Genomic DNA, 19470 nt, shown 5'->3' with positions numbered 1-19470 from the left:
TGTTATTTCTCATCAGTAAAAGACTCATGGACATGGACAACAGTATGGTGGTTGCTGCAGGAAGGGGGTTACGATGAGTCTAAATGGAAAAAATACAATAAAGATCAAATTTAAAAAAGATATCTCCATATGTAAATATAGTGTTTGGGAAACAGCTTTGATTCTTCTACTGTACACATTTAAAAAACAGCTGAGTCAGCAGCTTGTATAGTAAAATTTATGATTGTATAATTCCTTTTCATGGTCCAACAGTGAAAAACACAAAGCTGTTGGAAGCAAAAAGAGCTGAGAGAGATGTATGTAAAACAGCTAGCTATCGTCAAATCAGAATTCTATTTGGGTAGTCATAATACACCCAGGAAAATGCTTCTAGCCAGACTTACACTGTCATTTGACCTTCACAAGTCATACTTTCAACAGTGGATGCAGTTTTCTGAGACTACACTTTTGACCTTGAAGATATAACTTGATGTTTCATATCTCTTAGCAAACTTATAATGCCTCTGGTCCCTAGACTGAGCTCACCTAAAATTAATAGCATCATATGTATAAACTGTTAAACTATGTAATACTTCTTTTAATTATTTAGCACACAAGGGCAAAGAGAGAAGCTAAAGCTCCTTTAGAACTATCATTTCCTAATTGCATAAGTCTCTTAGCTTTCCTAATACAGGATGTCCCTCATCTGAGGCTGGGACTGAGCAAAACGCTGCATTGTACTGCAGCCCCAAATCTTGCTACAGCTCTAAGGCTTAGGAATCAGCTGAGCTGAAAAGACATATGCAGAGGCAAAGTGTTGGTCTATTGGAACTAAATATTTACCAAAGGAGGTTATAACAGGGTAAGTTACTTTTTCCTCAGCCTTAGCTTGCCTGACTTTTATTTTCACATTGTTTTTCCTAAAATGATTACTTTAATAGCATGACCTTACATTGTAAGTTTTACTTCCTATTTCTCCCCCCGCAACCCCAACCCCATTCCCTTGCATTTAAATAAACTTTAAGCCCTCTGTTCTACTTAAAAGATATCAACTGTACTAAAAAGCCTTGAGTAATTGCATCAACTCCCTGTAGTGGGACATTCATAAGTCATTCCACTTTAATTGTCCCCAATTCTTAACTCTACTGTAATGCCATAGCATTCAAAAGCCAGGGAACATGTTCACCAATTAGCAGAAAGGACAAGAGAGAGTCAATGCAGCAGAACTAAAATGAAGAAACACTAACCAAGCATCTCAACTCTAAGTAACTCGAAATTCATTTGACTTTCATAAGAGAACCTGTGTTTTCTTACCTTGGATGTGAATAACTCTGCCATGATCTAGGGTATAGTTGTCTGAAGGATGATCAGCCCAGCAGACTGAAATCAGCACCAGAAGAAGTAGGCTCTTCATCTTTATAGCCCAAGACTCTTCTTCACTGTGAGAGCATCACATACAAAGAGGCTTGTGAGATTTGGAACCCTTTGGAGTGTTGCACTGCACAACTTATTACCGCCTTATCATCATAGAATGGGTCTGTAAAAATATTTAACCCAATCTGTCCAGAAAGTTTTTGTAGCTGTCTTTGGGAGCTGAAGACTGCAGCTTTGAACAATCCCAGTTTCGTTTATGTAGCCAGAGTCCAAATAGTGTTTAACTCTATCTTTGCAGAATTGTAAAATTTAAGATAGTATAGTTTTGATAACAGAGTTATAGAAAGGTGCAAAGACATGTGGCAAGGATATAATAGAGTTTTAAAAATTGTTTAAACCTCTTAATTTGAAGTATAAGATAATTACACAAATTTTATGTATCTATATATGGATATTTATCAGCCAGTCTAATTAGGAACAGAATGTTAAACAAGGCCAAATAAAGAATATTTGCATGAAAGTTAACATCATCATTCATTTTCCATGTGGCTTCCAAAGCAGTTTAGATTTGCTTGTTCTAAAAGGACAAATAAAAAGGACAAAAAAAAAGACTGATTAAACAGAAGCAGCACATTCGTTACACATTCACTTACCATCTTAAATACTGCTTGGGTTTATGGTGAATAGTTGAAAATTATGGACAAACTAGGTTAGAGTTGTACCTGCTACCACTGCAGTCATCCTGATTGATTTTTCATTCATTTCCACCTAGAATGCTGATGCACCAACTTTGAGTGCCAGGTAGGGTCTCTGCAGTCAGCAGAGCCACGCCGCAGGGAAAGTCCCTGCCAGCCTCACAGTGCAATTAGGCAAATGAAGAGCTGAAGCAGACGGTGAGGAGCAGCTCTGGTCCTAAGTGAGAGAGGCAGAGCCATCACTCGGCTGTCCTTTACTGCAAGACCGACTGATAAAAGGGGACAGCACCTACCCCTCAAACTTCGTCACTGGAAGGAGCAAAAAGTCATTCCAAGTGATTGATACAAACCTTCTGACCTTTGCAGTTTCTGCCGAGCAAGAGTTTCAGTGTGGTTGCTCTGTTTCAATGTGGAATCTGAGGCAAATATTAACAAGGGCTTTCTTTTTCTCTCATGCACACAGCAGCCTTCACAATACTTGGCTATTTTTAAAACTGAAATTGCACAGTACTGGCTTCTCACACTAATTTGTTTTTTCCAGGAAAGCCTGACTCCCTGGAATACTTATTAAAGAGCTCTGAGTCTGTTCCTGGAGGTCCTCGCCAGCCAGCCTCTACTCCAGAGCCGAACGCACTATTCGCTCTATTTCTCCACATCCCCTGCTTCTCTCTGGGGACCACAACACCTGCCTGCACTCTTCTCCCCTCTAAACATTGGCAGTACTGTGATGCCTATGGCTTCAGTTTTTCATGTTTGCTTTAACCCTTTTCTTCTTCTTCATTATGCCACAGAAAGATGGTGGATGAGCAAACTGAGGAACTTTTCCAGAAAACGAAGTGTCACCTTCAAAATTCTACCTGATACACTTATCATATTTTCAGAAGTTCACTACTGGCTTGTTCTTCTGAGGACTTTTTTGAAATGGTTATTTTTTCATGGTATTGACTTTTGACCATGGAATACTCTTAACAAAGATTTCCTGTTTTGATCCCAGAATATGCTTTCAGTGAACAAATATACTAAAGGTGACCATTTTGGAATTTAGAATATAATCGGGACAATTATATACACAAACATAAAATAATGGGTGAACCAGCACAAATTGATAATTCTCCTTTAGTTCCAGACCAAACTATTAAAAATTATACCATTAAGGGCTCATTTCATTCAGTTAAGTTATTAATTCTCCAAGGACCAAATTACATATGCAAACATGGGGTTATAAATAACAATAATCCTAGTAGCTGAATGTTTTGACTGAATGTCTACTACTTGCCAAGTGTTATCCATGCTAAGCACTGTGCATACAATGCTTCATGCAATCTCTGCAATAACACTGTGCGACAAATATTTTCAATTTTGCAGTTTCTTGCTGAAGGTCACGCATCTAGTAAGTGGCAAAGCTTGTATTTGCTTTCAAACAAAAGCAACACCTACTTTGAATTGTCCTTATATTTCCAAAAAAAAAGAAAATTTTGTATTTGTTTTGTTGCCTTTTTAAATTTAGGCTTTTTAACTTGAAGCTACTATGATCTTAAAACTCTGACTTGTGTTATACATGAATATAAGCTTTTTTCCCCAAGACTTACATAGAAGAAGCCAGATGGCATTTTGCTTACCATGAGTGCTCACCGCCTTGTTTATGACACCACCCTGGTGCCATGGACACTTCCTTGGTGGGTCATGTGTGTGCATATACATGTGCACTCTCACAAACACCATCTTCACTTTTAAAAAAGCTGAGTACATTGCACGACTTCATGGTCTGTGATTAGAATAGAGGCATCTTTTCTGTGAACACCTCCAAGGACCCCACTGCCATTAGCACCTTACAAGTAGGATAGAGTGGAAATCATCTTTGCCACTCTGGCAGCATAACAACGGTCTCACTAAAATATAACTAGAAAAGTGAATTTTAAGGACACAATCTTCAGGTCTGTCAGCAAAGTACGCACAGGGCACCACACACTAGACTGAGGTTCTTGAGAACAAGGGCAGTGTCAGAGGTCTGTGCACCAGCCTTCAGAGAAAAAGGATGCTGAATCTTGCTTATTTGCATTTTTTAATGATGTCTTCTCTGAATATCTAGGTATGTTTGGCAAAAAAATTTAGTTTTTGATATGAGTAAGATTTAGGACATTTTGGGGACTTTCATCCCACCAGCCTTGATCCAGCACTCTTAATTCGATTACAACTCATACACTGACGATCTCTTTTTGTAACCCATCCAGCCTTGAGGCAGTGATGCTAGGGCCAGCTTCACAATGAGTTCAAATAGAAATGTCCATATTCATAGTCAAAGACATGGCACACTGTATTTTTACAGTTCAGCTTTGATGATAATTGAACTGCTATTTGGAAGTGAGATACTTTGGACAACATAAAGTCTAATAGTTTGATGGATAGAAATTAAGACATGTTAATTAATACCAACAATCTAACACCAAGGTGGCCAAATAATGTTATTCCTTAAACATCTACTATTTAACATTATCATATGAGGCAATGGATACATAAATCCAGGTGGAAGGCATCCACACAACTTTCTGTGCCTGCAGAGCTAATGTCATCTATTTCTTCCGCCTCTACTTTATGCTTGGCAATTGAAGTAGTATGTTAGTAGACACCTGTCAGAATGGTGAGGTCCCACCATGTGAAGGGAAGAGCTTGGAATCTGGGCAGTGTTCCCCTGAGCCAGCACTCTCTGCCCCTTTACTGGTGTCCTGTGTACCTCAAGGAATGCACCAGGTCCCGTAGCCAGCTCTCATGACTCCTTCAAGGCCTCGCTTACACAAGCTAGGTGCCTCCCCTTATCCCTCTCTCACTGGCTTGTCGGTGTATAGCACTGATTGTAGCCCTGTTTGTGCCAGACATCTGTGAGTTCAAGTCTTAATGTTCTTCTCACTGCAAGCCCAGCACCCAGTACTGTACTGTGTCCAGAGAGGAGGACTGAATGGAAAAGGGACCTGAGAAAGCCAGTTACATGGAATAAATAAGCCAAAACTGAGGGGAGATTTTACTTCATTTAAAGGTTACCTGTGTTGTTGTGTGGAGGATGATGAAGAGCTACTTTTTTCTCCATGGAGAGCATAATCACATAAACCTGTTTCAGCTTAGCACTTGACATTTAGTTTAAGAATTATGAGAATCAATTTAGAGGTTTCTGAACATTTTATTTTTTTAATTGTTGTTAAAGCACCGTTGTCTCCATTTCTCCCCCACCACTCTCCCCGGCTCCCCTACCCCCACCACCTACCCTCAGTCCTACTCTCCTTTGTCTTTGTCCATGGGTCCTATATACATGTTTCTTGAGGACCCTTCCCCTTCTTTCCAATTACGCCCTCCCCCCTCCCCCTCCCCTTTGGTTACTGTGAGTTTGTTCTTTATTTCCATGTCTCTAGCTGTATTTTGTTTGCTTGCTTGTTTTTGAATGAACAAAGAAACCATAAAATCTCAAACCAAAGAATCTTTTTTGATGAAATTATTTTCAAATAGACTGAAACTTCTCTTTGATATCTTGTAAGTCTGATCTATTTACAGTCAGAAGAGGGTTCATGATCACCCTTTTCTAAAAGCTGGTCAGTGGTGCAGTGAAATGGGTACAAAATGTACTTTTGTCATTGGGTTAAATTAACTCAATTTAAAAATTGTTTTCATTTTTCTGAAGTTACTTTTCTTGTTATTTTGCTGTTAGAAAGACCTTTATTTTATAAAATTATAAATGTTAGACTTTTCAAATTGTAGATTATTTTATCCTTACTTAACATTTTTAATGGGTCATCAATTGTTTTGTTGTTGGTGGTGAGCTTTGTTTTCTGTTTTGGCTCTACATATAGGAAAAATACAGAAGTCAGGCCATTGACCCAAATGATGGCAAAAGACCTTAGACTAATGGTGTATTCGAATTGTTCAGTGTGTGCAGGTATAGTACATCTGGTTCTTTTCTTAAGCCCCAGGATTCACTGTATGTAATGGTGAAGAATGCAGACCTGCCTGGAATATACCCAATGCTCAAGAGTGAAACCATAACTGAAAAAAAAATTCTTTGTTCAACTATACAACAGTAACTCCCCTCAGGGAGCGAGTCTGTATATACTTCAAGTGAACATAGCATTCTCCCTGTCATTTTTCATTGTTCTACCAAAAAACAAGCTACTGAAGAAACTGAAGGGCATTTGTGATGTCTTGAATGAGATGTGCAGCCACAGACCTCGTGGTGACCTCCTACTCTGTCCCCAGGTCCTTGCCCTTGGCATGACCCTTTGGCAACTTGGTAAATGGAAAAAGTCCTAAATCAGGAAGAAGAAAACATGAGTTCAACTCCATATCTCATCTCTACTATATCAAGTCTCAATTTCTCCACCTACAAAATAGTAATAACTATAACAACAACAACAGCAGCAATAATAAATTCTCTTTATGGTGAGAAGTGTTTTTGAAAAAGTATAAAAACTAGACAAACTATTGTTCATGAGCTGACATAACTCACCTCAAACCCAATTAATTTTTATGGGTAAACACAAGAAAAAGGGCACACTGAAGATATAGAGCACACTCACACTCAGGGGAGGTGAGTTCCAAAAGTTTACTGTGTGGAATGAGGCAGGGGCTGAACAAAGTATGGGTCCTGGTGCAGCTGTAGGGGCATCACGGGGAAACTTGTTTAGGAAAGCAAATTCTTGGGTCCCACCCCACATCTCGTGAATCGGAAACTGGGGTGGGACCCAGGCACCGGTGGTTCACAAGCCCCGCCCTTCCTCCAGGTGAGTCTGACAGGCTCAAATTTAGGAACCACTGGTCTATGCCAGAACATCTATACCAGATGTTCTTCACTGAAGTTGGACTTCAGAGAGTCCGTAAATCCCGGGCAGTACTGTTTTCCTGTGTTCATTTCCCTTCCTTAATTTTCCGTTTTTCTACAGCGTGCACGTGTTTGTGTTTAGTGTTACATTAAAACACTAGAAAGTAATGCACACAGCATGTTAGTTATTTCCTAAAATATCAGGCAAATGGATACTTTTATAAACTTTTCATAATGTTGCTATGTTTATAAAATTAAAAAGACAGAAAACTATGTGATTCAATTTGGAACAATTGCCATCCAAAAATGGCTAACAATTTAAAAAATATATTTGACATTAAAAAAGATTATTTACCATGATTTATATTCTCTGAATTTGGAAAGACTGTCATGTTACTAAAACAGTTTTAGATACTTCCTGAGAGAGTCTCTGGACTTTTGATGTCTGATTCTGAGGTTCCCGCAAAGCATCAGCTCTGGACCCATTGCTCCTCCCTGAAAACAACGTGGTTTCCCTTACAGACTCACTGTCAAAGGGTGTCACGTGGACAGGAATAGAGTGAAAAATAGAAGGAGGCATAGGAGATATAAAGAGAGGTATGTAAAGAGGAAGTAAAGGTCACTCAGCAATAAGAAGGGTGATAAAAAAGTAGCAAAGAGATAATAAAGGGAATATTTGGCACACTGTCTCTGAGTTTGAGGAAATAAAAATGCAACAAGGAAATGAATATTGTATTGTGATTCCCAGGTCCAAGAATGTCTAAAGATGGCTTCCCTAGGAATAAGATTTGTAGTAAAGCCTACAATTACTGCTGAAGGAAGGTCTAAGCACACCTTAGCCACCTGTATGGAAACTGTTTAGGTTTAGAGCAAACCATTTTAAAATGACCACGTTGTTGTAGATGTTTCTACTATTTACTTGTGGTTTCTTTCCTAATTAAAAGTCTCAGCCTTGGCTGGTATGGCTCTGTGGATTGAGTGCCAGCCTGTGAACCAAAAGGTCACAGGTTTGATTCCCAGTCAGGACGCATGCCTGGGTTGCAGGCCAGGTCCCCAGTTGAGGGCGTGTGAGAGGCAACCAATCGATATATATCTTACACATTGATATTTATCTCTCTCTTTTTCCCTATCTCTAAAAGTAAATAAATTAAAAAAAAACACATTTTGTGGGTTTTTCAAAAAACAAACCAAAAAGTCTCAGAAATCTCAACAAGTCATGGATTTATGCTGTGCAGATAAAACTTGAGAGGCTGCATCTAAGACCCTTATGACTCTCAGATTAAGCTGCATTTTAAAATTTATGAGTCATTTCTTTTTCTTTTCCTCCTCTGCATTTTGTAATTAGCCTATTTTTTCCATCCCCCCTAAAATTATCCATCCTTCTTCTTTTCTCCTGTTTTTCTTTTATATTTCCATTTTGTTATTCATTATCTACAAATCTGACTCATCCACTCTTCACTTTTTCTCACTTCTTTTCCCTATGTTGTGTTACATTTTTTGCATTTTTGATATTTGACACGATCACATGACTTATCCAAACCAGGGCACAAGGCAAACAGGAGAGCTATCTACAATGAGGTGGAAAAATAGTGACGTGTGAATTAGGGCTGTCTCAGGGAGATGGGGAGATGTGGAATGTGTGTAATGGAAGAAAGGCAGAATTTAGTTCCATTTCTTGTTCTGCCACTTTCTAGTTTTGGACCATGGGAGAAGCCACTCAACTGCTTCAAGTTCAAGTTTTCCACCCATGAATTGGAATAACTGGTTACAAATGTCAAAGCCTTACAGGTATTAGTTACTATTATTATTGGAGATACCAGGCCCTCCTTTCTACTTTATTGCATTTTAGGACTGTCCTCCTCAACACAAAAATTCATGGATTTTTAAAGGGATGATAACAGTAATGCTTGTTTAAAGAGCACTTCAATTCACTTACTGCTTTTGGCTGGTTATCCTTCGCCAGCTCTCCCTTAGAGAATGTTGGGAATTTAGAATAAACTCTGCAACCCTACACTTAATCAAGGCACATTTGCTCAAGCTGTTCATTAGCCTATGTGAACCCATTTTGCACAGTTCTTGAGACAGGGGCTCAGCTTCTCTGAAACCAGCTTTATTAAAGGGTTCCTCACTGGTTTTGTTTGAATATCTAGGGCACAGGTGGCAAACACAAGGCCTGTGGGCTGAATCCGGCTCTCTACATTGTTTTATCAGCCCGGCACCTTGTTTCTACCCAGTGGCAGCACTGAGCTCTTGCTTAACTGTTAAGGACTAGTCACATGCATACAGTCCTAAAATTACATTCAGTCCTTCGAAGGCAACCACGAGGCTGATGTGGTCCCCGCTGAAAATGAGTCTGACACCCCTGACTAGGGTGTGAGGGGAAAGCTGTGCGTATACATACTAAGTGCAGGACTTACTGGGACTTTCTTTTTGTTTCTGAGTAACTAAGAGTCTGGCACTGCTGAATGCATAAATAAATGAAACACACATAGCAGGATTTTGACACTCCTAGGTTAAAAACTATGTGAAACTTTACCCTAAAAGTGATACTTAAGAGTTGTAAACATTTCATTCAACATTTATTTGCAAATGATACCTTCATTTGGAATTGCATTCTCCAACCCAGTTCACATGGAGTTTGGGAATGAAATTTATAGATATAATAGATATAGTAATGCAAATTTACTTTATATGTCATTTGACTCATTTTTACACTATTAAGAGAATTAGCAGAGTAAATTATGCCTCTCCAATCTTGTGGTACGTCTTCTTCAACCAGGAATCTCTCCATATGGCATAATACTAGTGGCCAGGTAGTTGTCAAAATCTACTCATATGAGAGGAAAGAAAGAATATAAGTTGTGACTATAGGAAAAATTAACTTTCTTGTTGTTGTGTGTTTGTAGTGCCTTTTGTATATGTAGCTACATCATACGGGTGAGACTGGGTATATACACAGAAACACCAATTCATTCTGACATAACTATATAAAAATGTTTTTTATTGGGCAGTCACTAAGACTCTCTTTGCAGGCCACACTGAAAAAATTCCAGACTTGCTTTCAATATATTACAATGTTCTAGTTCTAACTTTAGTGGATAATTCACAGTCTGTTAGAGAAAAAATACAGCATGATAGCTAGACAAGACTTACGATCTCAAAGCCTCAGAGTGCAGCAGAAGTCAGTGCAGTAGTCTTAGTAAGTTACTCTGAGCTCTGGCTGTATATTATCTGCAGGTGTTCTCACTATGCACTCAAAAGTTTTTCAGTGAAATGAGACTTCTCAGTTTCTAGGGTCAGGAGGGGAGCTGTATCCTACAATTAATAGTCTGGTTCATAAACAGATAGTTGTTAGTGGAGGAAGTAAATAAATACATGTTAGGCAATATATTTTGATGATAATGGAGACATTAAAACAATAAAACTTTTAGCTTCTCTTTATTTATCCTTGAGGGCTTTATTCTATTTTTGATGCCTTAAGAATTATAAAATTACCACAAAATATTAAAAATAAAATATAACCAATATAAATATTACAATGCTATATGTTTTAAAATACATCCTTCATGGAATGAAAAAAAAAACATATATTTTCTGTCATTACACATAAAAAATCATCAAAAATCAAAACACCTTATGAACTGTTCTGAAAAGATGATTAGTCTGTCAGAATATAAATTAGCAATGCTGCCACTTTTCAGACAATCTCATAATTTCTTTATAGTTTAATATGCTAACTGCTATCACAGTGTGTTAGCATTATAATAATGATTGCATTATGGGGATAAGTCTGCATGCTAGATGTAACTTTGATTAAAATTAAAATTTCAAAAAAATTTTCTTTGTTTCTGGCCTAATGTCAGTTTCACAGACAAACTCTAGCAAACTCGAGCAAAACACTCAAAGGAGTATGCTTTTTAGGCATGCTTGTATAGGAAGGATGTCATCTTATAGATTCATTCTTTCTTGATTCCATGATCAAAACATTATATCAAATTATATTAAATTGTACTTTACAATTCTTTCTTAATGTATGAAATCAAATAGCTCATTGTCATTATCAGTAATACCAAATGATTTTTAAACACTGACAAGGAATTTGACACTAAATTAAGAACTCTAAAATGGTAGACATACTTCCTCGTGAATTGAAATTCAAATAGAACTTAAACATAGTCATTTCAAAGAAATCTGAAGACCCTTTTAGTCGAGAATGAGTGGTAAACAGTCTTTTTATTTCAAACGTTATAAAAGTATGCATATATATACAAATATTAAGAACTTAGATTGCTATCTCATTGTTTCCTTACTAACAAATAGCAAATCCCAAAGAAGAGAAAGCAAATAAAATAAAACAACTTCCATTTTCATTACTCTTTTACATCATTTCAAAACTACGAACAATAACTCTTCATTTTTAAAGTGCACATATGAATAACTCTGACAAGTATTAGGATTGCTTTTAAATGTAGGTTACATAAAAATGAGTTTAGAATCTAGCTCACATGTGGACAACTAAATGAATACAAACCTTAATTTTAGACTTTATAATATAAAACAAAAATTTCTAAAATAAAATATTTAGAAGTAAGGAGTATATAACTAGAAAACTGATCATAACATCAATTTCAATTAAATTACTTTCAGAAATATTTCTAATGGAGCTGACAAATCAATATCTTAAGACTCCATTTTATTTAAAATGTTAGCATTTCTTATAAAGTTCAAATTTTCAACAGCTGTCATTTAAACCTTATATTAACAGTGGATCTAAAAATAAAACTGCAGATCATCTACAGCAGCTTTGGTTGCATCACGAACTTGACAGCAATGAGTTTTCTATATAATGCAAAAGCCAACTCTAAGCGCACCACCGTGCTCTGCCTGCAATCCTAAACTAGCTGACAAACAATGAGAATCTGGAAACTCACACACACACGTTAGAGGGTGATCAGACTCTGAGAAGGTGTAGAAAGGTTTTAAATATTATGTCAATTCTGAGTTTTTACTAAAGACTGATGGATGATTCGCTGAGGTATCTGATTGTACTAAGTCATGATAAAAACAAAAATAAGTCCATTAATGATTTTTAGCAGCAACGGCTTCTCTCTCCTCTCTTCTTGATGCAGTCCCCACTTCTTCTGACTGTTATTTTTTTTTAAGATTTTATTTATTTATTTTTAGAGAGAGAAGGGAGGGAGGGGGAGTGAGAGAGAGAGAGAAACATCAATGTGCGGTTGCTGGGGGTTATGGCCTGCAACCCAGGAATGTACCCTGGCTGGGAATCGAACCTGGGACACTTTGGTTCCCAGCCTGCGCTCAATCCACTGAGCTACACCAGCCAGGGCTTACTGACTGTCATTTTTAAGCTATCATTCAGCCCTGAAGCAGATTTACTATAGGTCCACATCCTGCATCAGAACATGGTCTCATCAGAATTCAGTTTATTGGCTTATGAGTGACAAAGCCTGTTGTAGCCCAAAAGACTGTGTCTACACAGCACAAAAAGGGAGACTCCAATACTCTCCAATTAACTTGGCAAATATTGGCAGATAAGCTCATTAAGTTGAGCATCCAAATTGGCTTTGCTATGCAAGACTCAAACTGAGTATTTATTTAATAGGTTTCTAATTTATAGTAATCTGTGACAGTTTTTTTAAAGCTTTTAAAACTCAATAATCCTCATCTGTATCTTCTTTTAGCTGAGGAATCTGTTTATTCTGAAAGCAACTAAGATCATTTGACCAACATTTTCCATAGGCACTGGAGCTCAGTCAGTCAGTCAGAACTGATGACTCTAGACTTCACAATTATCTACATAGTTTGCAACTTTTATAAAGGACAATGCTATTTAAAACTTTTATGTTAAATAAGTATTGGGCTTGGCATTGATTCAGAACTAAATAATCATCTATGAACACAAAGCACAAAAAATTGGGCAGTATTCTCACAAGAAGTAGGGGAAAGTAGGTGTACCTAAAACTCAAAGGCTTTTCAATGTCCGAAATACCATAAAATTTCCACCCCCATCCTTCCCACAGACTCCTTTCCACCTGGCTCCAAATTTCTATCATTAGACTTACCAATACAAAGTCCCCCAAGGCCTTTTTTTATTTGAAACTTGACCACAGTTTGGTAAAATATTAAGGAGAGCCTCAAGTCCATGCTAGAGAGAGTGGCAGAGTTCCTGGGTGGGTCCTGCCAATGTCAAGAGGAAAGATGCAACCATAAACACAAAGCTTTTCTCTTCCATAATTTTTAAGCAAGAAATGGTCATTCACGAACAATTATATAAAAGACCCAAATTCTCATCCATGCTGGGCAAATAATGGCTGGTTTATTTGTGTACTAATGATCTTTGAATAAACTCTTTCACATTGTTAACTTTAGCAGTTAACGAAGATGTATTTATAAAAGCTGGGTGATGAAATGGAATCCTGAGAATATAGTCCCTAGAAAGCAAGAGGGATGGTAACATTGTACGGCTCCTCAAAAAAGGAACTGCTATTCAAAAACTGTAGAAAAAACCTCACATAGATGGCTGTCAGTCATCCCCCTCAGAATCTGGCAATAGTTGCCTACCCCAAAGTAGTTTTTAGTGCACACAGTACTGCAAATACTGAGAGAACCATGAACGATGTAAATACCATGATAAATATAATGTCAATGACTGATTCAGAGACTGGCTTCTAAAAAAGGGTGCTTTGGTAGGTAATTGTTTAAAAGGTGAAAGTCCTTACCACTGCGACGCAAGCAGAAGAGAACAAGAAAGAAGAGGAAGAGGGGCAGGAGGGGAACAGAGAATTGGGGGAGAAGGGAAAGAGGGAGAAGTAGAAAAGGAAGACAAGAAAGATGAGGATGAGGATATGGGGGAGGAGAAAGAAAATGCAGCATCTGGGCAGAGGAGGAACAGTACTCCTCAGTGGAAATGAACACCTACAAAGTCAGCCAGCAGCAAAGCCATCGGAAGTAGGAGAGATGACTTGAAAGGCAGACATCAAAATAGAGAAAAATATCAGCCAGATAGGCTAAGTGAATAATCTGAACAGATGTAGGGAAAGAAAACCCAGCTTTACACATCTCAAGAGCTCCTAAATTATGTGCTATGTCACATGAAGCCATAATTCAAGTAATTATCCATTGAGCACCACTTTATGTCAGGCAAGCAGAAAAAGGCTCAATTTCAAATCCCAAAAGCAGTCAGCCTTTTGGGAGGCTGCAAGCCCCAGAGCAGAACAGGATGCTAAGAGCACAGAGGCATAGTCAGGCTGATTAGAGAAGAAGAAGCATCTCTTCAGTATGCAATGAGAATGACACCCTCTGGAGCTGTGCAAAGCAGTAGCCTTGGCAGGCACCTCACCCAGCCTGGAAGGAGACAGCAATAGTTTCACAAAGAAGATGATTGCTCAGCTGGACCTGCAAGATGAGGAGATAGAGAGGAGGGGGCAGATACTGTTGTCTATTGGAGTGACACATGCAAATGATAAGAGCTGTGAGAGGGTGCGTGTTGTATGACTACATGTAGCTCCTTGTGATGGAGAGCAGGGTAATCAGCATGGGCTGGCTGGAGACCAGGACGGTGCTAGCAGTTCTCCTAAACCAACTGCTACCACCACTGCATGTTATTTCCTTCTTTTTACAAACCTCACAGTAATACCCTAACAGTACCTCTGTGTTAGAGTGTATGACATAGAGTATTTTCTTAATCGTGTCATGTATACTCTGTTTATGGAGGAAGGGGAATGCAAGACTAACTGAAAAGGTGTCCATGTTTTTTTTTTAAATAAAATGTAAACATTTCAAAATGTTACAGGTTATCTTTTAGTATTGGATTCTCAATCTTTAGAAAGGTCTCAGATTAATATAAATATTGGTATAAATTCAATGATCAGTGTAATCGTGGAACCCATCAAGAATTTAATACATTTTAGCCCTGGCTGGCATAGCTCAGTGGATTGAGCGCGGGCTGGGAACCAAAGTGTCCCAGGTTCGATTCCCAGCCAGGGTACATGCCTGGGTTGCAGGCCATAACCCCCAGCAACTGCACATTGATGTTTCTCTCTCTCTCTCTGTCTATCTCCCTCCCTTCCCTCTCTAAAACTAAATAAATAAAATCTTAAAAAAAGAGTTTAAAAAAACAAATTTAATACATTTTTATATTGAGTTATATCAAAAGGCTGTCAAGCCACATACTTTAAAGTGATTGTAGGAATATTTTATGAGATTTGAAAGCAGAATCCAGCCCACTGTGTAGCTCTGTAGCCACTGAAACACAAACTGCAAAAGGGTAGAAACTGTGTCCTCACAAAATCCTCCCACCCACAGCAGGAGTTCAGGGGTGTTGGCTGCCCTGCAGGATGAATGGCAGTCCCCGTGTTGTATGATACACAGCCCGCACACCCATATGCTGTAGCCTCTATATATTAGACATACCACATACACACGCCTAATGAACAAATCATCACAATTCACACAAACACAGAAAACCGTCACATCATTTTCAAATGAATGATGGAGCACCCAAAAGTGTTTGATTTCATGCTAATGTTACAAAAGTTTAAACCACTTTGAGGATACAAACCATATTTGATTAGTCTCTACAGTCCTGGCATCTAGTGAGTTTTCAGTGAGTTTTCAATGAGTAAATAGAAGAGATTGTTATTTCTGTGCTTCTAAACACAGTTCATACAAGGGTGAACAAGAGTTAACTGAAGTAATCGCTTCATAATTTTTTGATTGCTATGCCTCTTTCTGGCCTGCCTCGATCTCAGCCTGTCATGAGCAAATCTTGTAAATTTGCTGCTCATTTGAAAAGTGTAATCCACTCTGACACAAAAGGACCACTTTTGGCCTAGAGCATACGACTCCTATACCCTCCTGCAAACGTACCCTCCTGCAAGCGTTTCCATACACGTCCTTGAAGTCCATTTGTAGGAGAACATACAGCATAAAAGCTTTTAAAAGGCACATGTTGCTACCTGTCTACCTCCTTCCCTCCACCACTAATCTCCAGCCCATTTTATTGATAGAATACTCTCACACTGCTGGAAACAAACACAGCACAAGCCATTGCAGGCACAGTGTGAGTGGGATTGATTTTTCATCAACATTTCCTATTTCGTTTCTTGAAGAAATCTTGGAGATTGTTTGAAATTGTACTACTACCAATGGCAGAGTCAAAACAAAATCAGGGACATAAAATACAGTCAAATGGGGAAAGGGAAGGAAAACAAGACTGGAGGCTGGATAATCTATCTCGTTTCCTCCTACTTACTAATTTAAAATTTGCTTAAGGATAGTGTCCTTTGATCCACTCCTTGCATGATTATTTTCTCACTATCTTAGATTGGGAAAGCTATGACAGATAAAAAGCAAAATAACAAACAAACAAATAAAAAACAGCTCTTACTAGTGGTAAAAAGGTAGAAGGGAGAACAAGACCAGACTCTAATATAATGACACTTTCCAAACTCTGCTTTTTTTCCTGCTAAGCTTATGGAAATCTTCCTTGGCTTCGATGAGAGACAAAGAGTGTCCACTCCACATACTTTAATTCTCATCTGCATTGGTAATACTAATAGCAGCAATGAAATAGGAAGGCTTGATGTCGTTGGACTTTAGGTGGTAATCTCTAGCAGTGAATGATTTCAGAGGTATCCATTGTCACCTCTTCATTCTGCTAATGCTGACAGGAAAGTAAGGCATAAAACCCAGTACAGACATGGGCATATGTCCCATCCTTCAGCCCACCTCTGCCATTGGAGACCCAGTCAAACACGTGAACTTAGGAAAGCTCCTGAGTCTGCACTGCTGGGCCAAAGGGTGGGAGAAGAGGGCAATGCAGGTGGGGTGCAAAGTGACACAAAACAAAAGAAGGTGATTTAAATTTTGGGAAGTTCAAGGGCAGGCTAAGTTTATTTTTTCAACATCTGGAAGGGTGTGTTGTTTTTTTCATTCCTGCATTTCAAGGGAAGACTTTCATACTGTAAAAAAAAATGCCATTGCTAAAAAAAATAATTGAAGAAGAGGAAATTAAAAACTTAAATTGGCTGTTTTAAAGTTAAGGTAGTTAAGGTGACAGGTATTTTTGGTATATAAACAAAAGAGGAAATGTACTTAAATTAGTATGTACAATATAATGGTATAAAAAATGGCAACTGCTCATTAAAAAACAGCAAAGAAAAAAGACAATGATCTCATTGAATCATTAGCTTCAATGATGTGATCTACTTGAAATCAATTTTAATTTTTAAAAACTGCACAATTGGTGAATATTTTGTCTGTATGCGGTGTGTGGCCTAAGGATGCATGTGTCTGCTGTTCCTCCCAATGAGAAGAAAAGCACTGGCCCTCAGATGGAAACCTCTTGACCACAATTTGCATTTTTAATGGTAATTAGTGAAGGTCTTTGCAAAATAACCCTGATAGAAAAAGCATAAATTTCTGTTTAGTCATATGCATAGGCAGAAGAGCTACTTACCAACATTGTATTTAAAGCATTTACTGAGCAATATTTTAGAGGCAAGTAAATAAAATGCAACCCCTATCCCCAAAAATCTCTCACCATTATGGAATAACCAGAAAAAACCTCTTTAAATCCCATTGGATTGCATTGGTGTTACACTAATGTCATTAGGTGTGTAACTTCCCCAACCAAGTCCGACTCCCTTAGATCAATGGCCATTTTGTGTATTATCAGTCCTTGAATCCCCAGCACCCAGGCTGGAAGAATGTCCTCATAGCTATTTAGCAAGTTGTATCTGTCAGTCTTAATGTTTGGAATACCATATTCTTTAACCTAAATAATGGAAAGAAAAAAAGAGAAAATATATCAAAAGGATCAATTAACTTTTGTGTCTTTGGTGTTAGAATATCTAAATTCTGAAATGCATTTATATAGAATGTTCCCAATTACTGCTCTTCAACTGAAATATCAAAAGTCTGTTTTTATGCCCTTGGTTTCCTTCAGGTACAAATATTGGATAATCAAGAAATCTAGGTCAAAAATAGGCCAAATGGGACCACCTAAATTTGCTCTCATATCCCTCTATTCCTTCCTTTGTTTTCCTTCATTCTTCTTTCCCTCTTTAGAACATGCTGATATCTGGACATTTTAGCTGCTGACAGATCTACCTTTCCACGCTCCCACCTCAGACCTACTGTCCTTATTCAAGTGATAGCTCCTTTCTGACCCTCTCTTTCTTTGAAACCAACACTTCTCCTTTTTCTTTAGTCTTCCAATAATCTCTTGCTTCTGATTCAAAGGTTTGTCTTCCAGAGTGAATGTTTTAGGCAATGAGAGACAAGTTTTGTCCAAGAAGTCATCCCATTGGCCACTGAGACACACCATCCCCCTTGGCTGTCTGTTCTGAAACACGGGCTATATTTACCTCAATGTAGAGCATAGTTTCTGCAATTCTTTATTTGGTTCTTTTCACAAGTTAAACTTCTGGTGCCCACAATGGATCTGGCATGAGCTCATTGGCACAGTCCCCACTTTAAGAAATCCTTATTCTCAATTGTAAAATGAAGTTGCTTCAAAATACTAGTATAATTGGCCAATCAAATTCTCTCCAATAATTAAATGCACATGAAAAGCAAATGGTTGTTGACCTCCTTAGTGGGCACCCAGGATTTTTGGATAATTTCCTGGAGTAGTGTTTGCCAAATGCAAATGCAGCTTCCAGTCTCTTTTTTAAGCTTTGAATAATGGGTATTTGAGGAAAGCTTGTTATAAGAGAGACAATAAGACAGACTGGAGAGACACTAACACTAAAAAAATGTGCATTCAGGGCAATGGTGAACAGACTAGGAAACTTCCATCACTTTCTCCTTAAGTACAGTGAGGAATAGCTTTTAATAATTCCACTAATAAAGCCATAAGCCAAGAAAGCTAAGCTGCAGGCCATGACAGTATTTATTTGCCAACTAATGCCCATTTGGTCAATAGCTGATGAAACTCACCAGCGCCATGGGGAATTTTATTCAATGTTCTGTATTCAGGCTCAAGTACGATTCTTTGTACAGACATTGTATTTACACAGCCAAAAATGCCACTTAGAATGAGCTTGCCTGGAGGATTTGCAAAATCTACAATAAGCACATAGTCTGTCTTATTCAAATTTGCTCAGTCCACTAACCAATCATCCCAACTATTAGGTTCTTATTTATAGAAGATTTTCCTTTTTCATGACAGATTTAATTTGACTATTCATCCTATTTAGGATGGGTGGATAGAGAGGGTTTGGGGTCACTAGATTTAGTTAGAGCCAAAATTAAACATTCTAAACACCTACAGGTTGACTGTTTCCACTGTCAAACTGATACAGTCAGTATAGTAATAAAAATCCCAGTATGGGTATCTGAGGAGTAAGTACTACAAATACTGTCAGCATGGCCTACATTTCTCTGGAGGGGATGGCAGCCTCAATGGACATTTTTAAGGAGAGCAAAATGCAATTTTTTCTTTGACCAGAGAAAAAAAGGAAAAAGAGAAAAAAAGTCTCTGGGAAAAAATGGTGTGTCAGAAGCAACTTCAACTAAGTATTTTGCCAAGAGCAAACTATTGTATAATGGAAGAATAATATCCAGAGAACACACAGGGGTGATTTCAGACCTAAA

The 19470-nt window shown here is 38.0% G+C and overlaps 1 protein-coding gene across 3 annotated transcripts in view; it reads right to left on the bottom strand.

Annotated features, from left to right (window-relative positions):
• The window catches only part of HAPLN1 (hyaluronan and proteoglycan link protein 1), a 72185-nt gene that overhangs the window by 29084 nt on the left and 23631 nt on the right, over nt 1–19470 (bottom strand). The window contains exons 1-2 of one of the 3 annotated variants that reach the window (XM_045848068.1): nt 2399–2455; nt 1294–1418 (exon numbers count right to left, since the gene is read on the bottom strand). In XM_045848068.1, coding sequence (XP_045704024.1) covers nt 1294–1393 — 100 coding nt within the window. In that variant the 5' untranslated portion in view covers nt 1394–1418; nt 2399–2455. Of the gene's footprint in view, nt 1–1293; nt 1419–2006; nt 2076–2398; nt 2456–19470 lie in introns of those variants that run through there. The other 2 variants (XM_045848070.1, XM_045848067.1) reach the window with 2 other exon arrangements.

Source organism: Phyllostomus hastatus, unplaced genomic scaffold, assembly GCF_019186645.2.
Source record: "Phyllostomus hastatus isolate PE091 unplaced genomic scaffold, TTU_PhHast_1.1 phas_contig_58, whole genome shotgun sequence".
Taxonomy (NCBI): Eukaryota; Metazoa; Chordata; class Mammalia; order Chiroptera; family Phyllostomidae; genus Phyllostomus; species Phyllostomus hastatus.
The sequence above is the reverse complement of the archived record's forward strand: the minus strand, read 5'-3'. Positions and strand labels throughout refer to the sequence as shown.